The sequence below is a fragment of the Orycteropus afer genome, unplaced genomic scaffold, assembly GCF_000298275.1.
Source record: "Orycteropus afer afer isolate SDZICR_OR568_19922 unplaced genomic scaffold, OryAfe1.0 scaffold00027, whole genome shotgun sequence".
In the NCBI taxonomy this organism is placed as follows: Eukaryota; Metazoa; Chordata; class Mammalia; order Tubulidentata; family Orycteropodidae; genus Orycteropus; species Orycteropus afer.
The window spans coordinates 5,170,107-5,186,355 of NW_006921614.1; the positions used below are offsets into that span (position 1 = coordinate 5,170,107).

At 39.0% G+C, this 16,249-nt stretch overlaps 1 protein-coding gene across 1 annotated transcript in view; it reads right to left on the reverse strand.

Annotated features, from left to right (window-relative positions):
- LY86 (lymphocyte antigen 86) overlaps nucleotides 1-16,249 on the reverse strand; it is a 158,066-nt gene that overhangs the window by 55,678 nt on the left and 86,139 nt on the right. Inside the window, exons 2-3 of the mRNA XM_007935343.1 lie at nucleotides 6,850-6,936; nucleotides 5,480-5,608 (exon numbers count right to left, since the gene is read on the reverse strand). Coding sequence (XP_007933534.1) covers nucleotides 5,480-5,608; nucleotides 6,850-6,936 — 216 coding nt within the window. The remainder of the gene's footprint in view (nucleotides 1-5,479; nucleotides 5,609-6,849; nucleotides 6,937-16,249) is intronic.

Consider the following 16,249-nt stretch of genomic DNA (forward strand, 5'->3'; position numbering starts at 1 on the left):
TTTTTTTTTTTTTTTAGTATTTTATTTATTTAGTCCTTTATTTATTTGTTTATTTATTTTATTATAGTTTGGGTAAACATTTACAGAACAAATTGGTTTTTCCATTCAACAAATTTATGCACATTTTGTTTTATAACATTGATTACAATCTTCTCATTGTAACAGCACTCTTCTCACTTCCTCCCTGGGTTCCCTGTTTCCATTTGTCCTTCTTTCTTGCCCCTTCCTTCTTTCTGATTTTTTTTTGGCGGGGGGAGGTGAAGATATGCTGCCTTTTTGGTCTCAAGTGGTTGATTGTACTAAGAAGTACATTGTTCCCTGGTGTATTAATCCCTTTATATTTGGGTCTATCTATTATTTGTTTCACCAGCCACTCCTCAGAAGGAAGATTGGGCAATCTAGTTCCATAGAGATACCTCCTTGGAAACCCAAGGAGAGGTCGCGGTGAATCGAATCGACTCAACGTCAGTGAGTTAGTTTTTACTATTTGCTTGAAAGCTGATCCTTAGGGATAAGTTCAGTTGCAAGCTTGAAGGGTGTCTAAGGGCTACAATTTCAGGGATTCCGGTAGTCTCTATCAGACTAGTAAATCTAGTCTTTTTTATGGTTTTGAATTTTTGCTTTACATTTTTTTTTCTCCTTCTTTGTCTAGGACTTTCTATTGTGATCCTAATCAGAGCAGTCAGTAATGATAGCTGGGCATCATCTAGTTCTCCTGACCTCCAAGTAGTAGAGGCTATGATTAGTGTGGTCCATTAATCCTTTGGACTAATTGTTTGCTTGTGTGTTTGATTTTCTTCATTCTTCTTCACTCTGGTTGACAAGAGACCAATAACTATATCTTAGATGGCTACTCACAACCTTTTAAGACCCCAGTCACTACTCAGTGAAGTAGGATGTAGAACATTGTCTCCGTGGCCTATGTTATGCCAATTCACCTAGATGCCCCATGAGACCTAAGTCCCCAAGCCCAACAAGTCATTTTCTCAAGGTATTGAGTTATTGATAAGAAGTTTTCAGAACTTTGTCCCCTGTTTGTGCTACAATATCCTTGGATATATTTAAAGCACATACAAGTACATATGTGGAAATAACCTCTGCCAATTTATGTATACTCATGGATGTGCTCCTATTTACCTTAATACTATTATATACACAATACTACAATAATAGTAATAACAAACATCATCTTCAAGTAGCTACATAGTTACATATTGGCCATTTTTAATCAGAGAAACATTTGTTTCACTATCCTGGGGATGACTCTTTAGAGAGAAATGGTATCATATTTATCATCAAAAGGAACATTTCATGATCTATCTTGACGTATAGTCCTGTCAGTGATAGGATGATAGCCATACACCCATAAGGAAGACTAGGTAATATAACTATTATTCAAATTTATGTGCTAAGTATTAATGTCAAAAATAAAGAAACTGAAAATGTTTACTAACTTCTGCAGTCTGAAACTGATCAAACATACAATCAAGATCCTTTGATAATCAGTCATGATTGGAATGAGTTAAGTTGGAAACAAAGACAAAGGATCAATAACTAGAAAACATGGCCATAGTGATAGAAACAACACCGGAGATTGTATGATAGAATTTTGTAGGACAAATTACTTATTCATTGCAAATACCTATTTCAACAATATAAATAGTGTCAAAGCATGTGGATTCACTAGATAAAATACACAGGAATCAAATTAACAGCTGTCAAAAGAGATGATGAAGAAGCTCAATATCAATCAGAACAAGGCCAACTGTAGAATAAACTATCAATTGCTCATATGCAAGTTCCAACCGAAGCTGAAGAAAATGAAAACAAGTCCATAAGAGCCAAAGTACAAGTTGAGTACATCCCACTTGAATTTAAAGACAAGCTCAAGAAGAGATTTGATGGACTGAAAACTAATAATGATCAAAGATCAGATGAGTTGTGGGATGACATCAAAGACATCATACAGGAAAAAAGCAAAAGGTCATTAAAAGGACAGGGAAGAAAGAAAAGACCAAAATGCTGGCAGCACTCACTCTATGCCAAAAAAATTTGGAAGAAGCTACCTGACCAATTGACTGGGAGAGAGCCATTTAATTTTCTATTTCCAAGAAAAGTGATCCAACTGAATGGAGAATTTATTGAACAATAGCACTAATATCATATGCAAGTAAAATTATGCTGAGGATAAATCATAAACAGTTGCAGCAGTATATCAAGGGAACTGTCAGAAATTCAAGCTGGATTCAGAAAAGGACATGGAATGAGGGATACCATTGCTGATGCCTGATGGATGTTGGCTGAAAGCATAAAATATCAGAAAGATGTTTACCTATTTTTTATCAATTATGCAAAGGCATCAGACTATATGAATCATAAAAAATTATGGATAATAGTGTGAAGAATGGGAATTTCAGAACACTTAACTGTGCTCATATAAAAACCTACATGTATACTAAGAGGCAGTTGTTGGAACAGAACAAGGAGACACTGAGTGGTTTAAAATCAGGAGAGATGTGCAACAGGGTTGTATCCTTTCATATTTTTTTCAAGCTGTATGCTGAGCAAATAATGCAAGAAGCTGGACTACATGAAGAAGAAAAGAGCATCAGGATTGGAGGAAGATGCATTAAAAACTGACAGTATGCAGATGACACAACCTTGTTTGCTGAAAGCAAAGAAGACTTGAAGCATTGACTGATGACAGTCAAAGTCTATAACCTTCAGTATGGGTTACACCTTAACATAAAGAAAAGAAAAATCCTCACAACCAGTTCAGTAAGCAACATCATGATAAACAGAGAAAAGATTGAAGTTGTCTAGTATTTCATTTTATTTGGATACATAATCATTGACTGTGGAAGCAGGAGTCAGGAAATCAAATGACATACTGCATTGTGCAAATCTGCTGCAAAAGACTTCTTTAAAGTGTTTAAGTAAAAAGATGTCACTTTGAAGACTAAAGTGTGTCTGACCCAAGCCATGGTGTTTTCAATAGCCTCATATGCATGCAAAAGCTTGACAATGATAAAGAAGACTGAAGAAGAATTGATGCTTTTGGATTATTGCATTGGCAAAGAATACTGAGTATGCCATAGACTGCCAGAAGAATGAACAAATCTGTTTTGGAAGAACTACAGCCAGAATGCTCCTTGAAAGTGAAGATGGCAAGACTTCATCTCATGTACTTTGGACATGTCATCACATCAGGAGGGACCAGTTCCTGGAGAAGGATATAATTCTTGGTAAAGTAGAGGGTCAGTAAAAAAGAGGTAAACCTTCAATGAGATGAATTGACACAGTGACTGCAACAATGGGCTCAAATGTAGCAACCATTGTGAGGATGACACAGGACCAGGAAGTGTTTCATTCTCTCCAACTAACCTCAAGGTTGGTGGTTCCAATCTACTCAGCAGTATTACAGAAAAAAGACCTAGACATCTGCTTTCATAAAGATTATAGGCAAGAGAGTCTTATGGAGCATAGTTCTACTCTACAATACATGAGGTTGCTGTGAGTTGAAGTAAACTCAACGATAACATGTTTGGGTTATTTTATTATTTATTTATTTATTTATCATGTATCAGACATATATGTAATACTGAGGACAAAAAAATGAAGAGAATACCCTGAGGAAACTCACAGTCTAGTGGGGATGAGAAAAAGAGCATAAGCAACTCAAGTACTGTGATGTAGTCATGTGCCATTCACTTAGAGGAGTGAAAGGATGATGAGGAGGAAGAGCTGTGCTGAGGCAGGTCATCTACAAATTACAGCAAAGTCACATCCCAGCCCAGAGTGCACCTCTCTGGAAAGCTCCTCATGCCATCTGGCCTATATTCTTTTAAATTCTCTATTTTCTTTTTTGGGCACACGTTTCCTTTTTCCACATCCCAGTGTGTAGTGGGGACTCCAATTTCTTGTAGATCTTTTGTTTAGGAAAGATAACTGGGTGATTTCACAAGGAACTTTACTGTTAAAATTCCAGCTTCCTTAATGGAGGAATAGATAAAAGGGTGCTTCTGGGATGTGGGCTAAGGGTGTGGGCTTGGGGGTTTATTTCTTTTTGGCCACTGGAACTAGGAAGGAGGCTATGGGCAAGAGGGAGGAGCTGGAAGAGAACCTGTCCTGGGGAAGGACAATCACAGAAAAGACCCAAGTTTAGTTAAGTAAACAGAAGCATCTCAGGGCTTGAGGACAAGTAGGACAAATGAGGAGAGGTGCGGAATCAGGCTTGGGTTTCTTACACTCTTCAGGAGGTATGTATGACAATGAGGAGGGGGCTAGTGAATTGGAGAGAGAAGATATAAAACAGTGGGCTTTCTACTTCTGTACTTTAGGTCTAGTTACCTGATGTACCTCTCAATGACACAAATAAGAAACACCACAGTAAAACAGTGGCATTTAGTAAGCTTACATTTTTTTCCCTCAGAGTCCATTGACATATTGTAAAGACCTTGCAACTGAAGAGATTGCTGAGGAGAAACCTGGTGTTATAGATTGAATTGTGTCACACAAAAAGATTTTTTGAAGTGCTAATCTCTGACATCTGTGAATGTGACCTTGTTTGGAAATAGGATCATTGAAGGTGTTATCAGTTAAATGAACACTAGGTCATATTGGAGGAGCTCTGGTAGCATAGTGCCTAAGGCACTTGACTGCTAATCAGAAGGCTGGAAGTTCAAACCCACCAGCCACTCCTCAGAAGGAAGGTTGGGCAATCTACTTCCATAGTGATACCGCCTCAGAAACCCAAGGAGGGGTTGCTATGAGTCGGATCCTACTCGACGGCACATAACAACAACAACAACAGGTCATATTGGAGTAGGTTGTGTCCTAATTCACTGTGAATGGTATCCTATAAAAGAGAAGAGATGCAAACGGGCACACAGAGGGAAGATGGGCATGTGACAATGGAGGTAGAGCCAGGAGTGATGCTGCCACTAGCCAAGGGATGCCGGGAGCTGCCAGAAACTGAAAGAGACAAGAAAGAATCCACCCCTAGAGACTTTGGGGTGAACATGGCCCTGCTGACACCCTGAATCTGGACACCTGGCCTCCAGAACTGTGAAAGAATAAATTTCTGTCACTTTAAGCCACCTAGTTTGTGGTACTCACTTACAGCAGCCCTGGGAAACAAGTACACTTGCAAACACTTTGAATTTCAATGGGATTTTGGGAGCTATTGGTTTTTTCTAGTGCTGCACCTTTTCATCAGGTGTCACTGTTAACACTAAGAACTTGGTGTTATTAAGCATCTCAAGTACATTGACTCATTCCATCTTCACAACAGCCCTGTAAAGTATGCGGGAGAGGCCTCACCATTGTTTTATTTCACAGACGCCTTTCAATGAGATTAAACCTTGTCCACAGGTCAGTGGTAGAACCAGGGCCTAACCTGTGTGTCTGACCCCAGCTTCAAGCTCTTGTTCCTCTCTCTCTCTACCTTAACAGGCAGGGAGCAAGACAGACAACTTACCCCCTTTTCTTCTTCCACAGAAAGAAAACTTTGGTTGATCCAGTTCACAGACAGGATAGGAGAAATTCAAAATGGATGACCCTTTTGTGAGAAGAGTTACATCAAGAAATAGCTCATTGATGTCCTCTCCTAAGGGAAAGAGAAGAACAGCTTTACCAGTGAGTTTCGTTTATATAACAGGCATTTAAAATTTATAACAGGATGAACCAAAAGACTTTTCTTTTTCAGAAGTCTGCTCTCTGTGGGAAAAGTTCTTTTCTTGGTAACACAGCACTTAGGTAATGCTATAAGGGATTATGATGCCACGTATGAAGGGTGGCCCGGGGTATGGAAGGTGGCCCCTTCTCAATCTTTATTTCTCTGGGGCAAAGTGGTTTACCTGTCCACTTCCCTACTCATAAAGGGGAAATATGGCCCCTTTATGCAAGGTCTGAAGGTCTGGCTTTTAGAACTTCTCAGCTACATAGCACTATGAGTCTACAACATAGTGGGATAGTGGGTGGCATGTGGTCAAATCTACCCACACATCCACTGTTGCTAGACAGATGTTCCATTGTAGTTACAGTAGGAAGTGCCATGATGCACCATGGTCATGCCTTTTAATTCTCTGCTTTTTTCTCACCTCCTCCCTTTAATCTTACAATCTCTCATTCCTCCTTCCATTCCTCTTTTTTCTTTCTTTCTCAAGCTGCTGTAGAGTCAGATATTGTGCAAGTTTCTGGAAATGCAAAGATGCATGAGAGTTCTTGGCCTCTGAGAAGGTTCCCTAAGTTTCCCTGGAATGATTCCATATGCTAAGTTTTTTTCAAATCTTTTCCTGTGCTGTTGATAAAACCATTTAAAAGGGAGATAGTCTATTAACTATAGAACATATATTGCCTAACCATAATGACACAATCATAAAAATTGAACAATCAGAAAGTGTTTTAGCTCATTGATGGGGAGGGGTTGTGTCAATGTTTAAAAATTTGTTAGGTGTTTGGGAAACAAAATAGCACAAGTGACAAACTGTGCTGCTGGTAGTAAATTTGTTTGTTGCTGAGATAACTGAGCACAAGCTCTTTCCTGAGTAGACATCAATACTTAGGCTCAAAATATTCTTTCTTTTTCTGGTTATATTGATTCCAGGTGTTTATATTGTTTAAATGAGTGCCTAGAGTCTTTTGCAGTACGAAAACATAGCGTTAAATGAGAATTTTACTCTATTTTGATATTATCAGAGAGAGAATGGAGAATGAAGATGAAAAGAGTTAATTCCAGAGAGTAGTGGGGAACAGTTTAGCCAGCCATTATAGTTACCATGTCATTGGGTGTAAGAAGCATGAAGCAGCTGTGCAATGTTTCCTTTCATGCTAATAATTATTACTTACTCAGAATGATTCCAAATCTAATGTTGATATTTGGTTTTAATAGTTTGGAACACTGGTCAATAGAAAAGCCAAAGTCTTGTAATGAATCTGCCAAAGAGAAAACAAGAGATTAGTTGTGAGTATATTACATACTCTGCAAAGTCATATTCAAAATTCACATCAATTATACCATTAATTTCTGTATGAATACCTCTATTAATTCAAAATTATATTGCCTCAACAATTTTTGTGTGTGTGTGTGTGTGTAAACTCATGACAATTTCACAAGCCACTCGCAGTTTCTCCAAAGTCAGTATTGGTCATTGTCACTGTGACATATTTCCTTGTTGCTAAAAAAATTCTTATATTGCTCTACTGCTTTTATTTCTTGAACGTTTGGTCTTAAAAATGCTCATTGACTGAATCAAACATTTCTTTCCTTTACAATTTTTTTATTGTCATTTGAGGAATAGCTTACAGAGCAAATTGGTTTTCCATTCAACAATCCACATTCATTCTGCACTAAATATTTCATAAATGTATTTATTAATATAATTAAAAGAGAGATATATGAATATTTTTAAAGTCAAGACCTGCCTTTATGATTCCATTCCATTCCACATAATTTTTTTTTTCCACAAAGATCTCATTATATGCGAGGTATTATGTTAGCTATGGTAGAGGCTACAAAGATAAAGAATACTTTTAAAACATAATTTCGGCTCATTCAAAAAACTCCAATAGCTCTTCTACACCCAGAATAAAATCCAGAAATACTCTACAGGCCCCATCTTCCACATTCCATGTCATGAATACGTCCTTCATAATACATCCTTCATTCCTTGAGGATGAATGGCAACATACATACCCAGAAAATTCTCACCATGCTTGGTTTTGCTCATGTGTTTTCTCCCATTTCAAACGATCTTACCCCTTTTGGTCATTATCTAAATTTTCAGGTTTGCTAGATTTCTATCTTCTTTGTGAAGACTTCCCTGGTAGTATCAAAATATTTTGTTTCTCTGAATTCTTAAAACAGTTACAGTCTGAAATACTTGTTAAAGTGTGCAAACATACATGATTTTGTACTTTGGTATTTGACTTACCCCACACCAATACTTAATCTAAACATGAGAAACTCTTTAAGGAACGGAAGTCAGGAGCTGAGGTTTTTTTTTTTTTTGGTTTGTTTTGCTTTCCATTTTCTTTTCTCTTATGCTTCCCACTGGACATGAGGTAGGAGAAAGCTGATTTTAACTGGGGGTCTAGTTGCAGTAGTCACTGAGCTGTATATAAGAATTTTTCATTTAATTCTCCAGACTTCCCAGTACCTAGCACAGAACTTCACATTCTGACATACAGTAAACATTCCGTAAGTATACATAATGCATGGATGAATGGGCCATATCTTAAACTATCGGCTCTCAATTCCAAACCCAGGCATCTGTCCTCTGCTTTGTGATACTGGGACTCTTTGCAGTCACTTTTCTCTTTGCCATCTACCAATAGAAATGCCAGAGGCTGGAGAGGGAAAGAGACCTGCTCTTTCTCATTTGCTCATTGTTCTTTGAGTGCCACTCCAGTGATGCCCTATCACTGGCATGGCAGCTGGCTCTAGTGTCTAGCTCTTTGTAGCGCCTTTCCAGAATCTGTTGAAACTCAGCTCTGTGGGCCTCTTAAGGGTCAGAGATAACAGCACCTCAGAAAAGCTGATCCCTCTTCCTCAGATACCTGACTCTCAGCTCCACAGGGTCTTTCTTTCAAGCTTCTAGCTTCTAATAACCCCAACCTCTGTCCTTTGTTCTCCCAGCCCCTCAGGGTGGTAGCTGCTTCCTTGATGTCCATATTTTGCTTTTTTGTTGCTTTAACAACTGCTTCCACCACCTGTCTATCAATTTATTGTACTGGAATAGCTTGGGTGTTGTAACACTAGAAACCATGCCATTGTGTTTCAAATACCAGCAGGGTCACCCATGGTGGATAGGTTTCAGCAGAACTTCCAGACTAAGATAGATGAGGAAGAGAGGTCTGGCAATCTACTTCCACAAATTAGTCAATAAAAGCTTCATGGATCACAACAGAATATTGTCTGATAAAGTGCTAGAAGATGAGTCCCATAGGTTGGAAGATACTATGCAACAGTGGACTCAAACATACCAATGATCATAAGTATGGCTCAGGATTGGGCAATAGCTCATTCTTTTGTACCTGCACTAAGAGTCACAGCTGACTTGATAGCAACTAACAGTAATACCTACCTAACCAATTGCTGAGAGATTGGTATGATTTTTCTAATTTTACAGAAGGGAAAATATAGACTCAGGGACATTACACTAACTCTCTCAGGTCCCAGAACTAGAAAGTGTCAAAGTCAAGATTCAAACACAAACTGAAAAAACAACAGAAAAGCTGCTGCTTAGTTTTGTGCAGCATAATTCACAGAGTAGAGGCCCAAATATGTATGTTAATTATTTGATTTGTAAGAGTGCCTGGAATATTGTCTAGCTCATGTGCAGGCATATGGCATCTGGTAGTTCTGTTTCATAACTGATTTCAATTTTATCTTTGCTGTGAGTACATATTTGTCAATGATATTGTTCCAGACAGTTTTATCATCTGCATTGCTGACATGAAAGATACATAATTGTCTCTGGTATTTGTGACGGAAATAATCATTAGGCAATTTCAGCCTTGCAAAGTCACTGTAGATACACTTTTATCACTGAAAACCCTTTGATCTGGTCACTAATTTTCCTGGGGGATAAGCCCTTTTTCCTATGATTATTTTACTCTTTCATGAGCATTTTTGTGTTGTTCTAACATTCTTTTAGTCTATTCCGAAGCTTATTTCAGCTTGAGAAATGGGAGTAGGGAGTATGGAGACAATTGCTCCGCTGCATACCTGGCACCACTATTTTTGCTTAGTTAATTACCAGTTACAGAATTATACTGTATATTTATCAGTATTTAAAGGTGTAGATAGAAAGAAGGACTTAGAATAGCAGATAGAAATAAAAAATAAAAAGCATTTTCCTGGTACCAGGTACTGAAAAAGAAAGAGGTCATATGATAGATGTTTAGGGAAATGCATCCTCAAAATTATGAATAAATTTATGTGATTTCCTGAGGAAATACAAGAGGCCAGTATTTTTGCTTGGAATCCCTGGGTGGTGCAGTGTTAACACTCCACCACAAACCAAAAGATTAAAGGTTTGAGTCCACTCCAAGGCACCTCAGAAGAAAGACCTGGCAATCTACTTCTGAAAAAATCAGCCACTGAAAACTCTATGGAGCACAGTTCTGCTTTAACACACATGAGGTTGCCATAAGTCAGAATCTCCTTCAAGGCATCTGGTAAGAGAGGTATTTTTGCTTAGTTAATTACCAGTTACAGAATTATACTGTGTATTTATCAGTATTTTAAAGGTGTAGATAGAAAGAAGGACTTAGAATAGCAGAAAGAAATAAAGAATAAAAAGCATTTTCCTGGTACCAGGCAAAAATTCCTGTTAGGAAAACAATTTTTAATTCTTAATTAAGAAACAAAGTCACAAAGGAAGTAGTAGGCTATTTCTCTCTAAGAATACACCTATACACACAAAGAAAGATTGCTTAAAAAGTACTTGGGGGTTTGGTGACCTTTCCTAGAAATTATTTCAATTTTACATTTGAGAGAGCTGTCTTTGAGAGTGAACATGTAGCTTGCAAGTTGTCTTTGGGAAAGGGATATCAGTTCCTCCACATCACCAACTTCACAACTTCATCCTCATAGTCATCTCTATTTGTATTTTCCCTCAGGCACTTAGCAATATCTCTATCACTCTCTGTGTGTCTCTCTCTGCCTCAAAGTGTTTCCAAGATTGTAAATCTTTACAGAAGCAGACTGCCACATTATTCTTCCATGAAGTAGCTCGTGGGTTTCAACCACAAACCTTTATAAAGGCAGGCTCCCCAAACCCCATAGCCTAGCATATTGTTATATGATTATATTAGGTTCTCAGTAAATATTTACTGACTGAATAATGAAAGTTATTTGTGGTAAGTTAGTTGAGATCTTTAAGCAGGATTTCTCAGACTTGTCAGTAATATTAACATTTTGGACCAATTTTTTTGTTGTTGTGTGTGTGTGGCTGTGTGGAAACAAGGTTGTCCTGTGCACTGTAGGATATTTAGCAGCATGTAAACATCAAGTTGCTAGGAGCTCTGGTAGCGTAGTGCCTAAGGCACCTGACTGCTAACCAGAAGGCTGACGGATCAAACCCACCAGCCACTCCTCAGAAGGAAGGTTGGGCAAGCTACTTCCATAGTGATATCGCCTCGAAAACCCAAGGAGGGGTCACTATGAGTTGGGTCTGACTCGATGGCAAATAACAGCAACAACAACAAACATCAAGTTGCCAGTAGTGCCCCCCCCCCCAGTTGTGACAACTGAAAGTGTCTCCAGACATTGCTAACTGTCCCCTGTGGAACAAAATTGGCCCTGGTACAGAACTACCACTTTAAAGAATTACTTTCTCAGTGATCAAGTTTCATGTCTACAAAAAATTCCTCATAATCACTTACCCAAATGAAAGGAGGTAGGTTGCATTTTATAAGTACACATAGTCCTCCTTACACAGTATGAGAAATGACTGGAGGAAGATCATCTCTGTGGACACCTGATTCAGATAATTTTTAACACATGTATAAAGAGCCATCTGAATTTGGATCTTCTAAAACAACAACACTGGAAAGTTAACAAGAGTCGATGTTCCAGGGTTTCAACAGCAGAGACAAATATTTTCTCCAGATGCTTCATTGCTTAACAGCAAATGAGTTGAAGAAAGAAGTGAAAGCTTCATCATTAAGTATAAGATACTCATTTTAAATATACATTTCCTTAGCCTCTGTGTAATACACGTTTTCTCTGTGTTCTGTCGACATCTATTGCTTCAGCCAAAGAGAGGATGGTAATTATTGTGAGTGAACCCAGAATGCCCTACCATCTTCCCGTGGCTGCCCAGCACCCTGGGGATGTGTGTGCTGTAGAAAGCCAGCTTCTCTAAACCAGCTGAAGCAAATCCTGCTGGCGGCGAGGAATCAGCTCCAGGAAGGCAGCCAACAGCATCTGCCTTGCATACTAAGGGCAGCAGCATAAGTCCTAGAACTGCACATTTGTGGAGTAGACAAGACTTAGATAAACAAGCAGGGCTGCAGGTGAGCAGGGTCTTAATTCATTTTAGCTGCAGAACTGTTTTTGTGCCTCAAGCTCTAATAATGGCCTGTATTCTCTCAGGCTAGGCTAAAACTGGATGGTTGTCCAGGAGAAAAGGAAGAAGAACTTTTGCCTTGGTAATGTCTGGTCAGAGTTGGGCTGTCAACTAAAATCAGTGGGAAGAAAATAAAGTCCAGCAGCATAGCCTCAGAAAGTTCAGTTGCTCATTAAAAGACAGTGGACGGTGGCAGGGAGCCTAGTGTTCCCAGGGTACACTCTACATGTACTCCTTCCCTGTTTGATTCGATAGTCTTGTTGGTTGCTGTCAAGTTGATCCTGGACTCACAGTGACCCCATGCACAGCAGAATGAAATGCTGCCCAGTCCAGGCCGTCCCAAAGACTGGTCATAGTTCAGACCATCGTGATCCACAATGTTTTCAATGCCTGATTTTCAGAAGTAGATTGCCAGACCTTTCTTCCTAGTCCTTTATAGTCTGAAAGCTCTGCTGAAACCTGTTTAGCATCATAGCAACATACAAGCCTCCACTAACAGACAGGTGATGGCTGTGCATGAAGTGCATTTGTTGGGAATCAAACCGAGTTTCCTCCATAGAAGGTGAGAATTCTACCACTGTACCAACCTGTCCCTACTTAGTTTTGTCCTAGACAAACCTTTATGCTTAGTTGTGTGTCCCTAAATCCTGAAGTCTATGGATGTAGCTCTGTGTCCTGTAGCCTCTGTTTTGCTAGTTGGGTGTTCTAAGGGAGAGAGGAAGGACCACCTCTCACATTATTAGTCCCATTTTCAATATTTTAGATCTTTTTTGAGTTTCTTTCAAAGTTTTTATTTTGAAATAAGTATAGACTCATAGAAAGTTGCCAAAAGAGTAAATTTCATGTACTTTTCACCCAACTTTCCTTTATAGTAACATCTTACATATTATACAATATCAAAACCAGAAAATTAACATTAGAACAATTCCCAGACCCTTTTCAAATTTCAACAATTTTACATGCTCTTGTGTGTGTATGTGTGTTAACAATTCTATGACTTGGGCTTTAAAAACAGTTGTGAATGAGTGAAGCATTGGCTCTCTTCTAGTCCTGTAAGAGAGTGAAATTCTTATACCAGCATCTCTGCGCAAAAGACCTGACACCCATTCCCTTCCCTGTACTGACCTCATCTCCTCTGCCTTCCCCAGTCCCACTCAAGTTTATCCAAGTCTTTTGAGCAGAGATGTCAGAATAAGAATTTCTGCTACATGAATGTAGTGTCTCTTTCTATCCCTTCCTTTTTCCTTCTCATCCTCTCTCACTCTTTCTTTTTCTCCCCTCATCCCTCCAGGGTTTACATCAATGTCCTAAGATTCAACCCTCTGATTGTTCTTACAACATACCTTAAATGCCATGCTTCGACCCCTGTACACCCACATTACTTTTTGAGCTGTTTCTTGCATATGCTGTTGGAAGAAAACAGGCTGCCACCAGGAGAATGTTAGTTACATTGTGTTATGAATTGAATTATGTCCCCCAAAAATATGTGTTGTAAATCTTAATTTCATTGCCTGTAATTTACTATGAGCCCACTCAACAGCAATGGGAATGGGTATGCCTGTGGTTTTAGTCCCATTTGAGAATGTGTTGTCCTTGTTATATTAATGAAGCAGAATCAACGTAGGGTGTGTCTTGAGTCAATCTCTTATAAAATATAAAAGAAGCAGATTAAACAAACAGAGATGGGGGAAGATAGAGGCCAAGCCACATGGAGATCTCCAAGGAACCAGGAAACAGAAGCTGAAAAGGAAAGGATCTCCCAGAGGCAAAAGAAGAAGAAAGCCTTCCCTTATAGCACCATGAATTTGCACTTCTAGCCTCCTAAACTGTGAGAAAATAAATTTCTGTTTGTTAAAGTTACCCATTTGTGGTATTTCTATTATAGCAGCACTAGATAGCTAAGACACATTGTTGCAAAGGCATGCTTCATAGCAATGCTTCCCATATAGGCACAGCTTCAGGAGAGTAAAACCCATTGTCATCCATTGATTAGTGACTGTATTGGACAAATCAGACAAATCAGAACTGCTTCACTGGGTTCCCAAAGCTGTAAACTTTACAGAAGCAGAGTTACACATTTTCTCCCATGAAGCTGCTGAGTTTGAACTGCTGACCTTTCAGTTAGCAGTTGAACACTTATCCACTGTGCTACCAGGGCTCCTCTGAGGAGGGTGAAGGAGGACAATAGACAATAGACAGATAGGGGTGACCTTACTATCACTATAGAGCTTAGATCAAATGGCAGGACTGACTTGTAAGTAACAGCTTATGGAGAGAAGAAGGAAAACTTGGGCAAAAAAAAAAAAAAAAAAAACAATGTGAGTAGAACTAGTTTGCTTCTGGGTGTTTAATAAAATAGCACTGGATGGCATCTTCTTAGTTAATAAAGGGCATCTTTTGTGTGTTCTGGCCTGAATCCTCAATAACAACCTTTTTTTTCCCCCCTTCCTGCTCTTATATGGTCATTAGTTGGGATTCTAAATGACTTTATATGTTTGTGGGATGAAGATTGAGACTCTTCCAGTGGAAGGCATTCATTGTGTTGAATGCTTGGGATATGGAGATTAAAAGAAGTCATTTTAGTCCTCAAGTGATGCCTTCCTCTTGTGGAAGTGCAACAAAAGAGCCAGGAATTGTGCCTGGGGAGCCATTGACTATTTTAGAGGGAAAGTGACATGATCCGATCTGCACATTCATTGCCTAAAATGATTTTTTCTTATTCTTTGTAAATCCTGAACTTTCTAGGAAATTTGACCTCATCCTACCAGCTTTTCTCTCCATTCTTATGAATTTATTACTTATAGCAGTTATTTGGTGCATATACAGATTTATCTCAAGGAAATGGCTCACACAGTTGTAGAGGCTGACAAGGCCCAAGTCTGTGGATTGACGTGAGCCCAGAGGCTTCTCCTGACTCATGTAGCTGTAGAGATTGATGAACCCGAGATCAGCAGGTCAGACAGCAAGCTGCCAGCTCATGGGCTGTAGATGATGATAGATCCTAGGTTAGTAGGTAAGATGCCAGGGTGCTGGCTCACTGGCTGTGGAAGCTAATGAATCCCAAGATCTACAGGCTATATAGCAGACCACCAACTCAAGTTCAAAGAACCAGAGGTCAGAGGATGAGAAGCCAGATGCAGGATCCAGATCAAGTAAAAAGGAGAGAGATTTTCCAGAATATCCATATATATTGGAAACAGGCCACATACCTGGGGAAACTCCCTTTCAACTGATTGGCTGATCATAGCAAATCTCATCATAGAGGTGATTACATCATGTCAGATCTCATCATGGAGAATGACTACATCATAACTGCCAAACCACTGAGAATCATGGGTCAACCAAGATGACACACAACCTTAAACATCACATTCCACCCCTTGTCAACTTGGCACCTGTACAGATCTTCTTAAATCATACGTAATTTCTAAATAAGGACAATTATAAAGTCATACTTTGACCTAACATGATACAATTAACATGTGTACAACTGAAAATGCATTAGCCTCATTATATCTTGTATCTTAACAGTGTTGAAAGCAAAAATATTTGATGCACATATACAAGGAAGAAATGCAACAAACACAGTCCTCATTTCTGCAACTGGTCATGTGATCATAGCTGATATTTAGGACTACCTTCTTCCATCATGCATTCCATATTCCCTTTGCCCTCAGTAAGCATCTCAGCTGGTCATGGTTCTTTGTCTGGTGGGGTGACCCAAACAATCATTTCTGTAGGGTCTTGATCATTAGCAGTCATCTCAGAATTGAGTTGCTATTGTTTTCCATTGACTTTAATCACAGGGCATAGTAGTATGAAGAGATGTCCTAAGGAATCTCCTGTATTCCAGACATAATCTTCTTTATCTCCACTATATAATACTAATCTGATTTCCTTTGGTAATTAAGATCAATCACACCAGCCAATACAGTAATTCCTTTCTTTGCTTGTTGATCCAGAAGCATAAGGACCCCAAAATGGCCAGATGACATTCTTAACTTCCATTTCAATGGAGTCAGTATTGTGTCTTCATGTGGAAGTACTCCTCCTTCTGGAACTAAGGCCATCAGATTCACAAAGCATAGAATAGCAGAGATGGGAAGCAAAATTTTGTGAGTGGGTCACTAGGGGTAACAGTAAGTGGTGCCACTGCCATTACACTCTTTGGT